General features: G+C 42.5%; 1 protein-coding gene across 2 annotated transcripts in view; it reads left to right on the top strand.

The window, feature by feature from the left end:
* The window catches only part of tle2b (TLE family member 2, transcriptional corepressor b), a 96,262-nt gene extending 78,415 nt beyond the window's left edge, over nucleotides 1-17,847 (top strand). For both annotated transcript variants that reach the window (XM_059340622.1, XM_059340621.1), the window contains 10 exons: nucleotides 4,060-4,227; nucleotides 5,070-5,220; nucleotides 6,550-6,719; nucleotides 7,395-7,471; nucleotides 8,425-8,674; nucleotides 8,916-9,163; nucleotides 9,727-9,874; nucleotides 11,606-11,756; nucleotides 12,005-12,081; nucleotides 14,850-17,847. In XM_059340622.1, coding sequence (XP_059196605.1) covers nucleotides 4,060-4,227; nucleotides 5,070-5,220; nucleotides 6,550-6,719; nucleotides 7,395-7,471; nucleotides 8,425-8,674; nucleotides 8,916-9,163; nucleotides 9,727-9,874; nucleotides 11,606-11,756; nucleotides 12,005-12,081; nucleotides 14,850-14,957 — 1,548 coding nt within the window. In that variant the 3' untranslated portion in view covers nucleotides 14,958-17,847. The remainder of the gene's footprint in view (nucleotides 1-4,059; nucleotides 4,228-5,069; nucleotides 5,221-6,549; nucleotides 6,720-7,394; nucleotides 7,472-8,424; nucleotides 8,675-8,915; nucleotides 9,164-9,726; nucleotides 9,875-11,605; nucleotides 11,757-12,004; nucleotides 12,082-14,849) is intronic.
* Nucleotides 17,848-18,049: the final 202 nt, after the last annotated feature.

Consider the following 18,049-nt stretch of genomic DNA (forward strand, 5'->3'; position numbering starts at 1 on the left):
GCTGCATGTATAGTTCTGCCTCTGGACTCAGACCTGTCCCAGAGGCTAAAAAAAACTCAGTTTTTGCAGTTTTAAAGTAAAGTGAATGCTTCAGTTCATCTGTGTGTATGCCTGCACACACTAACCCACACTTTTGATGTGGTGTAAAGCTTGATCTCAGAAGTATTTAAATAACAGCTTGGATTGTCTCAAAAGCTAATTGATAAATTATACAAAATAATCTGTAACCATTCCTTGCAGGTGTATATATGACTTTAAACATATAAATTAAGCTACTGGGGTTTTTGTTTACTTCCTTGGCAAGTGAAGCTGATAGAAAATGACTCTGTGGGGCATGGCACATGTGGTTTCCCATCTAAAATACGACTAAATGTAACAAGAGCGGTTTACTATTGTATACATTTCGTCTGATTGTGTGATAATGCTGGCTGCTTGCTGACACCATCAGTGGTGAAATGTAACTGAGTACATTTACTCAAATACCGTACTTGTGTACAACTTTGAGGTATGTGTACTTCACTTGAGTATTTCCATTTAATGTAACTTTATACTTCTACTTCACTACATTTTGAGGCAAATATTTTCCACTACATTAAGCTGCTAGCTTTAGTTCATTTTCAGGTCGAGATATAACATGAAAAACATGATACATTAAAAGCGATAAGCCTTTTTTGATTTTTTTATTAAACCTTATAACAGTTAATAAACTAGTTAAAACCTTGAGAAAATTAAAATGCTGCTTACATAAATGCATCAATGATAATAATCCATTAATATATCTGGAATATATAAAACAATCTGAGTGGGGAGATTCTGCATAAGGAATACTTTTACTTTTTCAACTTTAAGTACATTTTGATGCTGATACGTTTGTACTTTTACTTGTAATGGAGTGATTCTGAAGTGTGGTGTTAGTACTTCCACTTAAGTAAGGGATCTGAATATTTTTCCACCACTGCCCACCAGGGACGCGTATAACTTTCTGTCTCGTGTTTGCTTCATGGCTTCGTGTTTATCAATGAGGTAACTTCCCAGAAACTTCATACACACTCACAGAGCTCACAGAAACATGTTTTTGTTTTCCCATAACAAAATAGTTAATAGTTTCTTCTGACCTCTTTAAAAACATTCCACCTTCCCTACCAATGTTTACTCACAATTTTCCATCTCCTCTATGGAAAATATTCAACTCATCCACAGAACTCTCACTTCACTTTCTCCCACACACTTCCTCACAGCTATGTCCTTGTGTGAGAGCTGTTCATCCCTGTCGCAGAAAATATCTTTGATTTCCCTACAAAGCCACAAGTTACAAGCAGCATTTTATCCTACAGAAGCTCTCTGACACTGTGTTGCAGCCCACACATGAATAACACATGAATCTGACGTTGGGAGGACCAGTGTTGCTCGCGGGAACTATAGATGTACTTGGCACCGTGTGGAACCACCCTCCATCCTCTGCACTACCCCGTCTGTCTGTCTGGCCGCCCATAGTTTAATTTAAAACACAGATCTGTGAATGTGGGTGAAACTTTGACTGTGTGTGTGAGAGTGAGGTCAGTTTTGGAAAGCATTTTATTAGGATTTTATTCATTCATTCATTCATTCATTCATTCATTTATTTATTCATTCATTCATTCATTTTCACGTCCTTGGTATTTTTTTAAAAAAATGTGATGTTTTTATTTTTTGTTTTTTGTTTTTTTCAGATGGACAGGTTTATTTTTGCCTCATTTACTTGAGGATTATTTTAGTGTAATGTTGTTGTTTTTTATTCATGTATATTCTGGATATATCAATCTCTGGCACAAGAATTATAGGATTAAATAAAGTTCTATCTTATCTTACACATTATTGGGTAATTGCAATTGACTGTATAAATAATAGTAATTGCTTTGTAACAACTTATTAAACCTGATATCATAATTTAATAAATCGCCTCCATTTGTTGTTATCAACAAATGAAGTGAGAAGAGATTGTGTGTGTGTGTGTGTGTGTGTGAACAAGTCAGCAGGTATGTAGCTAGTATAGCTTTCCGCTGCAGTTTCCTTGTAAATAGGAAGAGCTCCTATGTAAGCTCATTATCAGCCACTGCTGTTTGTGTTCTCTTCCCGTGAATCGTGTCTGTCCACACACACACACACACACACACACACACACACACCTACCTATCTCTTCTCATCTCTCTTCTTCTTTTTTTCTTTTCTCCTTCCAACCTCTTGAAGTGTCCGTTCTTCCATCTATCCACTGTCTCTTTTCTTTTCTCCCCTTTCTTTCCCTCTCCTCTCACCCTGCTTCACCTTCCCCCTTTTTCTCCTCCCCTCTCTCATTAGATAACTGCAGTCTGCTTCATTTAATATATGCAAAGCCGTTTATGCCCCTGGAATATTTTAGTTCTTTAAATACTTCACGCAGTGTACCAAAATATGTTTTATCTAAGCCCTCTGTATTTTGATATTGCACACAAAAGCAGAACCGGTCTCTTGTGTGATTTGGAAACTGGTATAAAAGCAGAAAGGAAAAAAATGTGACAAATGTGGGTAATAGCAGAAAAAGGGAGGCAAAGTCTCTGGTGTGTGTGTGTGTGTGTGTGTGTGTGTGTGTGCGTGCGTGTGTGTGTGTTTCTTTAAGAGAAAATGTACTTGCATGTATTTGAACATACATGCCAGCATGTGTGTATGTGCATCTATTCTTGTTTGCGTAGTGCCTACTCACAATGTAAATGCCTCTGTGTGGCTGTTTGAGAAAATTATCGTGTGTGTGTGTGTGTGTGTGTGTGTGTGTGTGTGTGTGTGTGTGTGTGTAAGCACTAAAATGTCTGTGCTGATCACTGTGACCCAGAGAGAAGTGCTTACTCCAGCACTCTGTTCTGGGGGAGGCAGCGCTGGCTCAACAGTGGCTCCAGTGATGAAAGCAGCTGTAACAGCAACATTATCTCCAGGTCCATACACTACTGTACCAGCAACAGTGACAATCTCTACTGTTGCATGTAATGTTTCCTGAGCTCCGAGTCCCTTTACAAATCACAGCACAGACTGGAACACCAAGGGTTGTGTTGTATCCATTAGGGAAGGATCTGCAGCATTTTACTTTAACTAAGTGTATTTTAGAAATCTATAACCAGCTGCTGCAACATACCAAATTACTGAGTTTTTACACATACATGCACACTTTTTTTTTTTTAAGAAAGAGACAATTAGTGGGTGTTCACACACTGAAAGAACCCCATATTTTTAAATTCAAGGGCCTGCGGGGTGGGGCATGTTGCTTCAGGTACAAACGGTTGAAACAATGAAATATGATCCAGGAATTCCACTTGGGGTAATAGAGCTGTAATTTGAAGGCTTATCAGTCACCAAAAGCACTGCATGGTGGTTTATAACATTACATCGGGGAATTTTACCTGGGGAAACTTCATGATTACAAGAATTTAATTCAATTACGTTGAAAAGTAGCAATGTTTACATAAAAATTAAAACATCTACCAGAAACATGTGGTTGCACGCATTCGATTGGCCAACACAGTGTCTTGCCAAATGAGGTCATATGGTGTTTTGGCAATTAGGAAGTACGGTGCAATAATGCACCATTAAAATAATGATAATAAACATTTTTTGCATAGCACCTTTCATACATGAAATGCAGCACACAGTGCTTCACATTGCTCAATAAAAAGTGAGCAAGGTAGCCTCAAATCAAAACTGGGGGAGTGCAGCAGAGAGCAAGTGCTTCACATTGAATAGACATAACATGAAAATATTAAAACAAAATGAGTTTATGATAAAAAATGTCACGAAAAAATAATTACAAAATGCTGCATTAGGAGTATTGTAAAAAGTGAGATCTCCATGTCTTCCTTGATTATACAGCAAGTTTAGGTGCGAGGGAGGTAGTTCCAGTAGAAACCCAAAATAAAAGTATGAACCTGAAAAGGAGCATAATTTGTCTCCTCTAAGAACAAGGATCCTTTTTTTAAACAGAAAATGTCATAATGATGAAATGCTGTAAAATGGACTTGAGGGCGAGACTGAATTGGTTTGTCTCTGTTTGTCGTTCAGGAGCCGAACTCTCCTGCAGGCAGCCCTGCTCACTCCCCACACGGGAACGGGTTAGACAGGGCTCCTACCCTCAGGAAAGAGCTCCCCGGCTCCTCGAGCACAGGAGAAGCCCCTTCCACCCCAAACCCCCGCAGCCCCACCCCCGGGAAGTCCAAGGACTCTGCACAGGTGAGACAGACAGACGGCTTGTGCTTTATGCCAATGCATGGCTGTAATAGACAGCATGACTGAAGATTTTCAGCCTCTTTTCTTTTGTAATAAAAGTTTATTCTTTTTCATTCTTTACTCTTAGGTTGTCCAGTTCTGCTACATGTGTGCTATCATTTATGAATGAATGAATTTTATTTAGGACAGACAGTACAGAGCCATTAAACATTGCAACATGAAACATGAGACATGAGAAGATGGTTGTACAAACAGGCTTAGCAGAATTGCTATATTTCACCCGGCTGTCCGTGAAGAGACCTGGGTAGGCAAAATGTTTTTGTAAGATTAAAATGTCTTGTTATATTATTAAAATAGCAATTTTTGCAAAATTTAAAATGCTTTTTTGATATTATAAAACAGCGTTCAGTGGTTGGTTGGGCCGACCTTACCTTGATGGTAGCGCCGGTGCAACTGGCCACTTGTGTAACTGTTTTTGTAAAATTGTCAATAATTATAAAATAGCAAATTTAACGATGGTAGGTTGCGCCAACCTTACCGTTATGGTAGCGCCGGTGCAACTGGCCACTCGAAAGAGATTTTGCTAACTTCAAAATGCTTTTTGATATAATAAAGTTGTTTAAAATTGTTATGTTATAAAATAGCAGATTTAGCTATGCTATGCTGTTCTGCTATGAATATTTTACAGTAACTAATCCTATCCTATCAAACTATATTGACGGCTATGTCCGTGCCTTTCCATAGAGTTTATTCATAAAGTGACAGATTCTGAAGGTCAGAGCTTCAGTGTCATAAACAGATGAGAGATCAGCCATGTGGGTTTTTTTTCTGATATTTCACTACAGATGGATAAGTCCCAGTCTCCGTTGTCCAAGTCCGGTACCCCGTCCCCGTCCCACCGTGAGGCCCTTACCCCTGGAGCTCCAGGAGCTCCCGGTCCCAGCACCTCCTGCCTTCGTCTGGTCAGCAAAGCAGCATCCAGTGCAGACCCTCTTGGTGAGATCAAGCTTGATGAAATGTTAAAACTAAAAAAATATTTTTTTGTTTTTGTATCTGTTGATAAAGGAGCTAATAAATATAACAGACTATGACAGCATGAAGCTATTGCATACATTTAAAACTGAAAGAAAAAAACATTAACATGTGATTACATTACTCATCACTTAGTGGAGAAAGCAATTATATTACTCATTCTTTTACATTTACTTTCTAATTTTGCTGCCCGACTAGGGCTCTTAATTTTTTCAAAGTAGACTGAACTAGTTGAACCACAGCTCCTTCACTTAGATTTTGAAGATGTGAATAGGATTTGCACCCAGTCTACCTCTGCCCTTCATGCCATATATCCTCTTGTTCCTAATTTCTTTCCATTTCCACATTTCTTTATGCTGTGACATCACTGTTGCCTTGTTGTGCAGTGATAGTTTACTCTGTATTGCACCAAAAAAACAATCTTTTCATGTGATCAGAGCAAAGATGAACAAGATTTATAGGGGTCCAAGCTGATTGAACTCGAAAACATAGCACATGCATGATTTGCTTCAAGTAGGACTTGGTGCTGTAGGGATTTGAACCCCAGACCTCTGAATCTCCAGAGGAAGCGTCAGGAGTCGAAATGTTGTTGAAAAAAATCTGGGGAAAAAAAGTTTTTTTTTGCTGGTCATATATTGTTTACAAAATTTTTGATTAATGAGCATTTATGTAAACTGTGACTTAAAGACACAGGTTTAAAAACGTATCATCATTAAACATATTGATGTAGTCTTTAGATGTTCCTGACAAAATTGACATTTGAGAAAAAAATTGACATTTGAGTTTGACAATTTTAGAGCAGGAGACTTTGGAGCATAGATGCAGGTGAATTAAGAGATCGAGCATATTGTGATTGCAGAACCTTAAAGTTGATTGGAACAGCACCACTTTTTATATGCCTGATTAGTTGAGAGAGCTTGCATCCAACCTTCCAACTCTTGTAATTTTGGTCTTACATTACAACACTTTTAGCTGAGAAAATTAAGACGGAAGAGGAAAGAATAACGAGAGCAAAAACAATAGGACTGTAGCAGTGAATGTTGCTGCTTGGACCCTTAATATGGTGACAGGACTGATGTTTTCTGTCGGCTCCCAACTGCTGTTTGCTCCTCTGTAGCCAGCAGCGAGGTCCACTGTGTTACTTGACAGCTCAACAAATAAAGTTTAATGACAGAAAAAGATTTCCATCTTCTCAGCCCCTCTGTGACTGTGTTTGTGCTTGTGTGCCATGTATTGTTCCCCCTTCTTTATATCCATCCTTTACCCCTCCTTCCTCTTTCCCTCCCTCCCCAGCTCTCCGCAGTCCCATGTCTGTGCCCCCTGGTTCATACCCGGCTCATTTTGGCGTGGTGTCCCACGCAGGACTGAATGGGGAGCTGGCCAGCCCAGGAGGCTTCGGTGGAGCTCTGACTCTCTCTCCACAAATCAGCGCAGCAGCCAATGCCTACTCCCGAAGCCCCATGGTGAGTAAAGGCCAAAATATTCTTCTCTGTCAAGATTTGATTTATAGTTCAACTCTAACCCTCTGACTGTTCTAGAAGTAGAGCGTGTTCTGTGTTATCAGTAGTGTTGTGCATTTATTATACTTAAAGTTGTCATGTTTACATTCTCTAATTCATTTCAATAGATAACGACAGTCATAGAGATAGTGAATTGAATGGATTATCTCTATCACAAATGAAACCTGTGTAGCACTGTTATTATGCATTATCCCAACATTTGATACAAAGCCAAATAGCTTTCATTGATTAACAAACCCAGCGGTTACACACTGCGATGCATTAGGTGGCAGTATGCGCCTTTAAAGTTGCAACACAACTCAGCAGGATGTACACTGCACCACCCTCTCATCAGTCTGAGGAAAGGATGTCACTTATAACATCATATTGGTGTCCCCACATATACACACACTTCAGCAGAGTTCTCACACTGCAGACTTTTGTTGCTCTATTGTATAATTCTGTTTTATAGTAAAATGATTTTGTTTTCTTACAGCTTTTCATTCATGCAATTCATATTTTCTTTAAAAAAATCTATTCAATTCGATGACTTTACATACATTTTGCCTATACTTGTAGGTTTTAATGAATGTTCTATGTAAATTGGCTGCATTTTTAAAGCTCTTGTGTCCCCACCAGGTGGCATATGACTCCCGGTCTCACCTGAGGGCGCCAGGGCTGTCCTCTTCTCTGCCTGGTTCTTCTGGCGGCAAGCCGTGAGTATTTGCACTGTTGATGTTCAATTTATGCACAAAAAATGGGTGTTATCTACATTTGGTAGACATGTATTTCAAGCTGTTTAATACCATTTGTGTGTATAAGTTTAGCGTGAGTACTTAATGAAATATATTCCCCAGTTACACAGGGCATTTAAACAGTAAATTTTCTTTTCTGTTGATTTAAAAAAGAAATATACGAATGCTGATAATCACATCTTAAGTCAAAACTTGCTCAGATATAATCCAAAAATATTAAGATTGGATAAGAATCCAAATTAGTTGTAGTTCCTTCCAGCTGCTCATTTTAGGTTTCTCTATTTGCTCAGTGCTTTTCATTAAACCGGTCTTACATCTGTAAGCCTTAAACGCTGAAGCTACTGTTGAATTTCAAGAGTCCAGCCTCCTCGCCTCGTCCAACACACTTGCTCACATTCTGTTCGGCTTTGCTGACTGACAAATTATGTTGTTTTTGTCATTTGTTGCAGAGTAGCAATTTATTCTTGTGGTGCTAATTTGAAATCATAAAAAAACAGCCTCGGCTTCCAACCGCTACAGTATTGATCGGCCATTAGCAATGCCACACTGACTCTGCCCTGTAATACAATCTGCCATTATGCATCCCCGCCTACAGCTACAGTGGACCAAGTAATTGCCAAATTTCGGGCAAATATTACTGAAGTTCCAAGGCCATTATGGTGTCGTCAGACTTCACAGCTTGCACACTCACTTGTGTGTAGTTGTTTGTGCTTTGTGTGTTTTTACCTGTTGCTCCTCTGCCTTCAATTGCTCATTGATTGAATGATTGATTCCATCTTGTCTGTCCTGTCTTTGGCCCATTTCTCCTGTCCTTCAATCTCCTTTGCAGCACCCACTGGTCCAAACCAGTTTATTTTTAGCTGTAGCTCTTCAGTTTCTCAAGTATTGATTTATTTCTGTCCCCTTCTCTGCAGCGCCTACTCGTTCCACGTGAGCGCAGATGGACAGATGCAGCCGGTGCCCTTTCCACCCGACGCCCTGCTGGGCCCGGGGATCCCTCGCCACGCCCGTCAGATTCACACCCTGAACCACGGAGAGGTGGTGTGTGCCGTCACCATCAGCACCTCGACGCGCCACGTCTACACCGGAGGCAAGGGCTGCGTCAAGGTGTGGGACATCAGCCAGCCTGGAAGCAAGAGCCCCATGGCCCAGCTGGACTGTCTGGTGAGACGTGAGGGAGGAAGTCAAACGGGCACACACATTTTATAAATAGAAATGGGTACACACATATCAGGCCATGCAAACAAATGGTGTATATACAACATATTCACCTAATTTGTTTTTATACGCTATGAAATGTTTCCTCCTCAATCATGTAACCATCTGTCCCATAAAGCCACCTTTTTCTTGGTCCGCATAAAGCCTAAAACCTAACAGATTCCTTCTTTAAATCTTGTTCAATCAGAACAGGGATAACTACATCCGCTCCTGTAAAATCCTCCCTGACGGACGGACTCTGATCGTCGGCGGGGAGGCCAGCACGCTGTCAATCTGGGATCTGGCCACGCCCACTCCTCGCATCAAGGCGGAGCTGACGTCGTCTGCCCCCGCGTGCTACGCTCTGGCCATCTCCCCTGACAACAAGGTCTGCTTCTCCTGCTGCAGCGACGGCAACATCGTCGTCTGGGACCTTCACAACCAAACGCTGGTCAGGTAAGAGGAGAGAGGGAGGGGAGGACAGTGGAAGGAGAAACGGAACATAAAAAATTGGTGCGCTTACCTCCACAAATAGACTGCTGTCAGAAGGGAGCACAGAGGGGAGGGGTAGGAAGGTGAGGGAGAGAAAGGCTGGAGGATGTGGAAACATTTCAGGAACTTCTTAAAGAGAGAAAAGGAGATAAAATATAGAAGAAGAAGAAGGGAGGGAGGAAAAATCGTTGCCGTCTGGGGCTTCTTCAACTAACCCTATAGTCAGGTAAGGAGAGGGAAGATGAACCAGCTATAGGGGATATGGATGGGATGAAACAGCCAGATTCTGGCAAGGCAGGAGAACGATGAACTGAGGGAGATGATGAGGGAAGCCTGTGATAAGGAGAGCAGGAGAGAATCAGGTGAGGGCAGTCGGCGCTTCAGGGAGGAAAGGATTCAAATATATTTGGTCTGACACCTGGAGGAGAAAGGGAGCTAAAATGCACACAGGATTCAGAGTCTGTAGAGCGTGTGCATGCATGTCTTTGTGCTCATGTGTGAAGCTCTTGTGTGTCTCCTCCTTGCAGGCAGTTCCAGGGCCACACAGACGGAGCGAGCTGCATCGACATCTCCAACGACGGCACCAAACTGTGGACGGGAGGGCTGGACAACACAGTCCGCTGCTGGGACCTCCGAGAGGGACGGCAGCTCCAGCAGCACGACTTCACCTCGCAGGTACACACACACACACACACACACACACACACCCACACTGCAAGACATCATCTAAGGCTACGTTCAGACTGCAGCCTGAAGTGACCCAAATCAGATTTTTTCGCCCCTATGCGACCTGCATCTGATCTTTTAATGACAGTCTGAACGACACAGATCCGATTTTTTCAAATGGGATCCAGGCCACTTGGATATGTGGTCCCAAAACCGATACATATCTGATCTTTTGACATGCGACTCCAGTCTGAACGGCCAGGTCGCATTCATCACACATAGGCTGACAGGGGATTTCCACCGGGCGCGTTTCAGCCGCGGAACGGCTCCACCGCGGTTTTGCTCCGTCTTCTGCCCAGCGTCAATTCACACCGGGCGCATTACAGCCGCGGCACGGCAGCATAGCGAGCCAGCCATATACACGCAAGATAACGAGAACACGCGATAATCCTGACCATGCGGCTGTAACGCGCCCGTTGGAAATCAGGCTTTACTGCTCGCGGCCACGTTTTCCGCTACTTCCGTAAACACTGAGCATGCTCGCTGCGTGTGACGTCGTCGTGTCCTCCAATGCGCATGCGGGACACTTTTGGTACGTTTAAAGTTCACACTGGAAATCACATACAAGTCGCATTTAATTGGAAATGTGAACGACCTTGCAAAAAAATCGGATTCCACAAAAAAATCCGAATTGAGCATTAAGCCCTGCTGTCTGAACGTAGCCTAACAGTTAAGTACACACTTGCATCTAGTTCTGAATTATTTAAAAAATGCATTGGATCAGTACCAACAAAGATTTTTTTCTTATGTCTGTAGAATCCTCTTTGTTGGTACAAAGTACAGTAAAAAAGTAAAATATTTGGCAATATTTTGGACTGGCGGTTATCTTTTATTGTGAAATTTCCGTTGTAATCTGTAACACAAGTTTGTCATCCAGTGGATACATTTTCTTCCTGTGGCAGTGACACACACAGAGTAAACATTCACACAGCAGCGCAACTCACGTAGCACATACAAACACACTTAAAAAGAAACAAAAAAAACAGCACATGGATTTTTTACAGACATATGCAGGTAAAGTACATTACAGGGGTCATCACAACACGTCACATCTACTCTACACACATGGGCAAACACATTATAAATCCAAACACAAACACACAGCGTGACCTCACCTTGCAGGTATTTACACCAATATCACATCATCACACACACGCACATACACACTGTCTCTCTCATTCACTCCACACTGCCACAACAGAGCTATAGAGTTGACCACTGTTGTCAGATGAGTTTCGATCCACCGTGTAATGACTTTTTCTTCCGCTCGCCGCTTCTCTCCGTCTACCACTTTCCCTCTCTCTTGCAATTCTCTCTATTTCTTTCCCATTTTATTAAATCACTCTCTATTTACCTCTATCTCTGTCATTCCTTTGCCTTTTTCCGTTCTTTAACTTTCTACCCTCTTTTTTTCTATTTACCCTTTCTCCATCATCTCTCTCTTTCTCCCCCGCTTAATTGCTTCATCTTTCCTTCCTACTCCCCTCCATTGTTCTCTTTCTCTCATCAACCTTATCTTCTTTCCTCCCTTATCCCCCATTTCTTCACATCTGCCCCACATTTGCCATTTTTGTTTTCATTTCTGCACTCTCGATTCTTTCCTTCTGTCCTCCCCTCCCCCTGTCTCCATTTCATTCTTGCTACCTTCCTTTGACTCCTTTCTTCCCTCTCTGTCTGCAGATCTTCTCTCTGGGCTACTGTCCGACAGGCGAGTGGCTGGCTGTGGGAATGGAGAGCAGTAATGTGGAAGTCCTGCACGTCTCCAAACCTGACAAGTACCAGCTGCACCTTCACGAGAGCTGCGTTCTCTCCCTAAAGTTTGCCTACTGCGGTACGTACACACACACACACACACACAAACACACACGAATACACAAAATAACTTGGATTGGTTCCTGAATGTTTCTAGAACATCTGCAGCCCCTGACAAACACTTCTCTTCACACTGTTGGGATGCAGTTTATGCACCGTATATTGTGCCCCCCCTCCCTTTTCTTCTTTCGTTTAACCTGTAGTACTGTGTGTGTGTGTGTGTGTGTGTGTGTGTGTGTGTGTGTGTGTGTTTGTGTGTTATTTCAGGCAAGTGGTTCGTGAGCACAGGAAAAGACAATCTGTTGAATGCATGGAGGACACCATATGGAGCGAGTATTTTCCAGGTGAGAGACGAGTCGAGTGCAATGCTCTAAGGATGTTTATGCTTTGTGGATATACATATTTGTATATATAAATATATGTGCGTGTATTTGAGGCTGCACAGTCATCTGTTAGTCAGTCAGGATAGTGTTGTTTAAGCTATCTCTGCTTCTTGTACATGTACCACACACACACACACACACACACACACACACTGAGCCCTAGAGGCAAAAGATGAGGAAGTTCAGAGGAAGAAAGTGAACGATAAACATTTTTTTCCAGGTTTGTTGATCCATGGTGACTTGCGGAGGTTTATCAGAGAGTGCAGGCTGCCAAACACACACACACACACACACACACACACACACAGAACAGAACAAATGTAATAATGCCATTCTGTTCAATCGCTCCGTTTGAGGAAATGTTGAAACATGAATATGCAGGGATGCAATATTTTTAGCTGAGCCAGTTCATCTGGGTGTGAATGAGGCGAGGATGAAGGTATATTTAAGGTGAGTATTTTGTTTGTGTGTGTGTGTGTGTGTGTGTGTGTGTGTGTGTGTGACACAGAGTATGTGTTGCTGTCATATTTCTGTAAGCTACAGTGGGCAGCAGGGTTGGCGGCTCCTGTCTCTCCCTGTGGACTAAAAGGAGAATGCTGGCTATCTGCTTTGTTATCCAAATGCCAAACGTTTCTGCTGCCAAACAGCTCCCTCCTGTCACTGTGAGCTGCTCTCTCTCCTCTTACTCCTCTCTGGTTTATCACTGTCCTCTCCAGTTTCTCCTCGCGTCTCTTTAACCCCCCGCTCCTTTCATTTTTCCTCTCTCGCTCTCTGTTTATTGTTGTTCTTTCTCCCTCTCTGTGCTCATTCATTTTTATCTTTCTCTCCTAATCTATACCTCTGCCCTCACTTTTTTTCTCTGTCCTTGTCCTTGTTTATCTCTGTCATCTTTATCTTCTCTTCCATATTTTTCATTCCTTTTTTCTTACACTTCACCTTGCCTTTTCCCCCTCTCTTGTTCACATTCTCTCCTACCGTTCAGCTGCTCCGTTGCATATCCCTCTTGTTCTCCCTGTTTCTGTTTCTTTGTTATTTTTACTAAATATGCTTCATTGCCAATCTTTGAACTCACTGGCTATAATGAATACCTGGATGAACGTTTCTCTTCCATGCGCCCAATTAGCAACCACAGCTATACTTTTTGTAGTTGTTTTAGTATTGGCTAATCTTAAGAAAGCAATATCTGTATATGAATGCACTTTAAGAAAAAAAGCAAATAAAAAGCTAAATCGTTGTTAGAGAATAGCTGATGGATTCCAAGATTGCATTTTGGCTGAAGCATTTCGCCTCTTTTGCTCTCCATAGGGACTGTTTACCAGCATGCAAACAGCCCACCCAAATGTGATTGGCCACACTTCCAAAAACAAAATGTTGTCCATATGATTACAGAATCTGCATTCATTGCATCATCCCTAATGCCTAATTACATTACTGAATACATGCATACATATATGTAGGAATACAACATCATCAGACATGGTCATGAACGAAACAAAGTGGATTTCCTCTGATGTTTAACTATTCATCAAACTTTATCAAGATGGGAATTCAGTGACCTTAAGACCACCACAGTTTCCATTAATGTATTTTTATCTACATTTTAAAGCATCACATTAGAAAAGCTGGATAGAAACGGCAAAAGTTCAGTTAATAGCAGATTACAGCTGTGTGTAAAGAGTAGTCTACACCACCAACTTCTGATGCGAATATGCTTTGTGTAGCCTATATTATTCACTCCTGATAAGTTGATTATAACACGTCAATTTTGCATTTGTTTTTTGTGACTTTTCAAGTTTTCATAAATCGACTTGACAGTTGAGTGAATCAAGACCAATGCCAGCGGATGTTAAATCTCTCAGTCTCAGGACAAAGTTTTTCTCTTTGTTCCTTTGTTTTGTTGTTGTTGTTTTATCTCTTTTCCCCACTCCATCTCTGACTCAAAACCCTTCAAAACTCATCTTTTGGCTTGTCATTGCATCCCTCCCTCCTGAACGCCCCCAACTCCCCCCCACCTGCTATCTTGGTGTAGTATAAGGGATCCTGTGTGAAATGGCCTCTCACCGGTGGCTTGGTGATTGACAGCCCTGCTGTGCCTGTAGCAGGGAGGGAGGGAGGGGAGGAGACGACATGAGAGAAGGGGACAGAACGAAAGGGGAGCCTAAGAGGATGGAAGGAGGAGGAGGAGGAGGAGGAGGAGGAGGGTCTGGGAAGAAAGGAAGGAAGATAAATGATGATGGAGCAGTGGGAGGGGGAGGAGGGGGACTAGAGGGAGCTTTAGATCATCTAAAGCCAGGTGCCCAGGTCTGGCTTTCAGACACAGGAGAGAGAAAAAGAGCCTTGTGCATTTTGCCAGTTCATACAAACCATCAGACCTGTGCTGCTAGTGATGCTTAAACCTGCAGTTAATGAGGCTGCATCCCTCCAGAGAAAGAGGGAGAGGAAAAAAGAGGAAGAGAGAGAGAGCAGTGTGTCTCACATTGAAGCAGATGAATGAGTCAGCATCCTGGAGCCGTGGAGTTGTCTGTTTGGAAATAATTGCCGACTGTTTTGAAATGCAAATATGTCTTGTATGATTGAGTATTAGCTGATGAGTCATATCTTTTCTCACATCTTTCTCTTTGTGTTTGTTTCTCTCCATCTGTCTCTGTCTATCTATCATCACTCTCTCTCTCTCTCTCTCTCTCTCTCTCTCTCCTGGGCTTCTTGTCTGTCTCTCAATCCGCTCCCAGTCCAAGGAGTCCTCATCTGTGCTGAGCTGTGACGTCTCACCGGACGACAAGTACATAGTGACGGGCTCCGGGGACAAGAAGGCCACGGTGTACGAGGTGGTGTACTGAGGGCCGGGACATGATGGGAAGAGACAGGACGGAGATTTCGTTTTTTTTTTGTTTGTTTTGTTTTTCCTGATCCTCATTACATCAGCAACAACAGCACCTCCGTCACTCCTCCTGACCCTCAGCCCTAATACATCACCCCCTCTCCCCCTTTTTCCTGTGATATAAGCTACTGTGGGAGCTCCCAAATGCCTCCTCCCCCCTCCCTCCTTCCACTTTTAGCCCAAGGATGAGGTATGATAGCAGAGAGAGAGGCAGAAAGGGAAGCAGCGAGATAAGAAGGACAAAGGAAAAGGGCGGTGGAGCATAAAGATAAAGTCGGGAGGGATAGACAAGAAGGAGGAGAGAAAGGGAGAGTGCGGAAGGAAGAGAAATGAAAGGGAGGAAGAGGAGAAGGAGGAGGAGGGAGGCAGAGTAATTAGGGCTGTTTCCTGATTAAGAGCTCAGTGGAAGGGAGGCCCCCAGAGGAGGCGCGGAGCGGCACTGTGGGAGCGCCAGCCAGGAGCACTGATACCACACAATCGATTCATTAGCCAGACAGTGGAAGCCTTAATGAGGCTGACGCCGCAGCTCGCTCTCCCCAGCGAGAGGTGTCAGGAGCTGGGGAACGATGACGCTCCGAGACGGAGGGGGTCGCCTCAGATATTCACATACACTGACATGAAACATAGACCTGCTCTCATACACACACAGGCGCACGTCATTGGGCAAGAATACACACGCTCTCTCGGATACACCCCCTTGAGGTAATCGTGGGAAGAGAGAAACACACACACACACACAACACGCAGAGCACCCAATTAAACATTCATCGCAGCACTCCCCATCTCACTGCTTAATATCTATTTTATTTTGGTCTGACAAAGGCAGCGTCTAATGAGCAGCCGAGTCAATGGGATTCTCCCAGGGCCCAGAGACACAAACACAGAACATCAGCCGAGCTGTTCCCTCTAATTCCTCTGGATTGTTCTCCTGACACCGGGCGCTGCTCTCACTCTCATTAAAGGCACTGTCAGCTAGATGAAGTAGCAGCACGCCAACTTCACTGTAAGGCAGACAAGAGGGTAAATTAACACCACCCGATTACGCTATCATCAGCAGCAAACTAAGCAGCAACTAATCCGAATCCTTTCAAATTTTATGCAACTAGTTGCTGTTTTCATTTACAAACCAGTTGAGAATTACATGTTTATCAGAGTCTTTATCTCCGCCTGCCTGCTGATGTGCTCGTGTTCAAAGTGCTCTGGCTAAATCTTTAGCTTTAAGCTATTGATTGCTATTAATTAAGATGCTAAACACCTTTCAAGGACAAGTCTGACATTTTGGAATATGTGCTTGTAGATTTAAATGAGACAAATGGAACCACTCTCATGTCTGTAGGTTGAGTATGAAAGAGCCTGCTAACCTAGCATAGCATAAAGATTGAAAACAGGGTTAGCAGTTTCACCTTCTTTCCAGTCGCTATGCTAAGCTAAGCTAATCAGCTGCTAGCTGTAGCTCTATATTTACATTACAGATGTGAGAGTAGCATCAAGCTTCTCATCTAACTCTCAGCAAGAAATCCAATAAGTGTATTTCCCAAAATGTTGCACTCTTCCTTTAAACCTGATTCTTGCTCTTCAGTCCTCCTTGTATGATATTCCAAACTGGCAGGCAAACTGTATATCAGAGCTCTCTGCTTCTGTAGAACATGCGTCACCATTGTGTAGGCTAAACAGGCACATTTCAAGCTTTTTCTTTTATTACTCATTTATTTCAATATTTTTTATGAATAGTGATTGCTCGTCTTATGTAATGATTGTTTATGTATTGGGGTTGCCTATGACTGCGTTTCAGGGTTCGGGTGGAGCAAACAGAGAGGGACGCACTCACACACGAACACGTACAAAATCAAGTGGAACACAGGCGGGAAAAATATTTTTGTTCCTTTATCTTGTTTTTTTTGTTTTTTTTTGTATTGTTATCCTTGGTGGTGGTGACAGGCAGAGGGCGCACAGCATCAGCAGTCCCATGTAAAGAAAAAAAATAAGACCCTCCGTTCTGTCTTCTGTTTGTTGTTTTTGTTTTATTCCCCTTTTTTCAAAAGTGGTAGTGATGTACTGTAGTCAGTTTTCAGTCCTTATTGTGCAACTGAACTATGTTTCTGTTGAGTCTGTGGTCAGTGTACAGCCGGCGTTGGCGATACAGAGCTAGCCATCGAAGACGTCCCACTTTTTACTGCATGCTTGTTGCACTAAAGCTCCACTTCTGCTGATAGAACGAGACAGATCTGATTTTACTCGGTAGGTACAGTGAACGGTCTCAAAGCCACAGATTTACAGAGGGATGAATTTTACATTACAGTATGCAATTTAATTCAATTGTATAAACTTTTAGCAAGATTAGTCCATGTTTCTCGCTGCAGCTCTAACGCAGGATAGAAGAATTATGAGCGACTTCTACAATGGCTACTGTACCAGCGAGGAGTGAGAGATCATTTGTACAGTTTAATGCCTTTGCCTGCCTCTTTCCCTTCCTGCCGTCAGCCACAGGCAGACCTAAATGATATTCTCATACACAAGCTTATATACTACTCAGAATGATGCTGTATAATGGCTATGCATTTGGTGGTATAGCGTGAATATTTGGGACATTGTATTTGATACTCTTCTGACTGTCAGTAACGTCTCTCCCCTCCTGCCTGTGCTTTCTCTGTTCCAACGGTATAAAAACTCTGATTTTCCATTTTACAAGCCCATGTTTAGTTTATCTTTTAAACAGCCAAGGAACTCTTTTTTTCTTCTTCTTTTTTTAAAAAAAGACTGCACTGTGTCTTCTTCCCTCCTGATGCGTTTCCCATGTGCTGTACAAGAAATACTGTGTGAAAAATAAACCAAACTTGTGTTCATCCTTTCAGGTGTCTGCTGTGTGATTATCTGTCTTTTTCTGTTGATTTAAATGCAGAAGGAAAAAGACGCCATAGTAGGAGAAACATGCCCATATCATGATGCTTCACCACCATGCTTCACTGTCTTCACTGCGGCCCTTGGACCCAAAAAGAACAATTTTACTCTCATCAGTACACAAAATGTTCCTCCATTTCTCTTTAGGCCAGT

This window comes from Centropristis striata, chromosome 9 (assembly GCF_030273125.1).
Source record: "Centropristis striata isolate RG_2023a ecotype Rhode Island chromosome 9, C.striata_1.0, whole genome shotgun sequence".
Lineage (NCBI taxonomy): Eukaryota > Metazoa > Chordata > Actinopteri > Perciformes > Serranidae > Centropristis > Centropristis striata.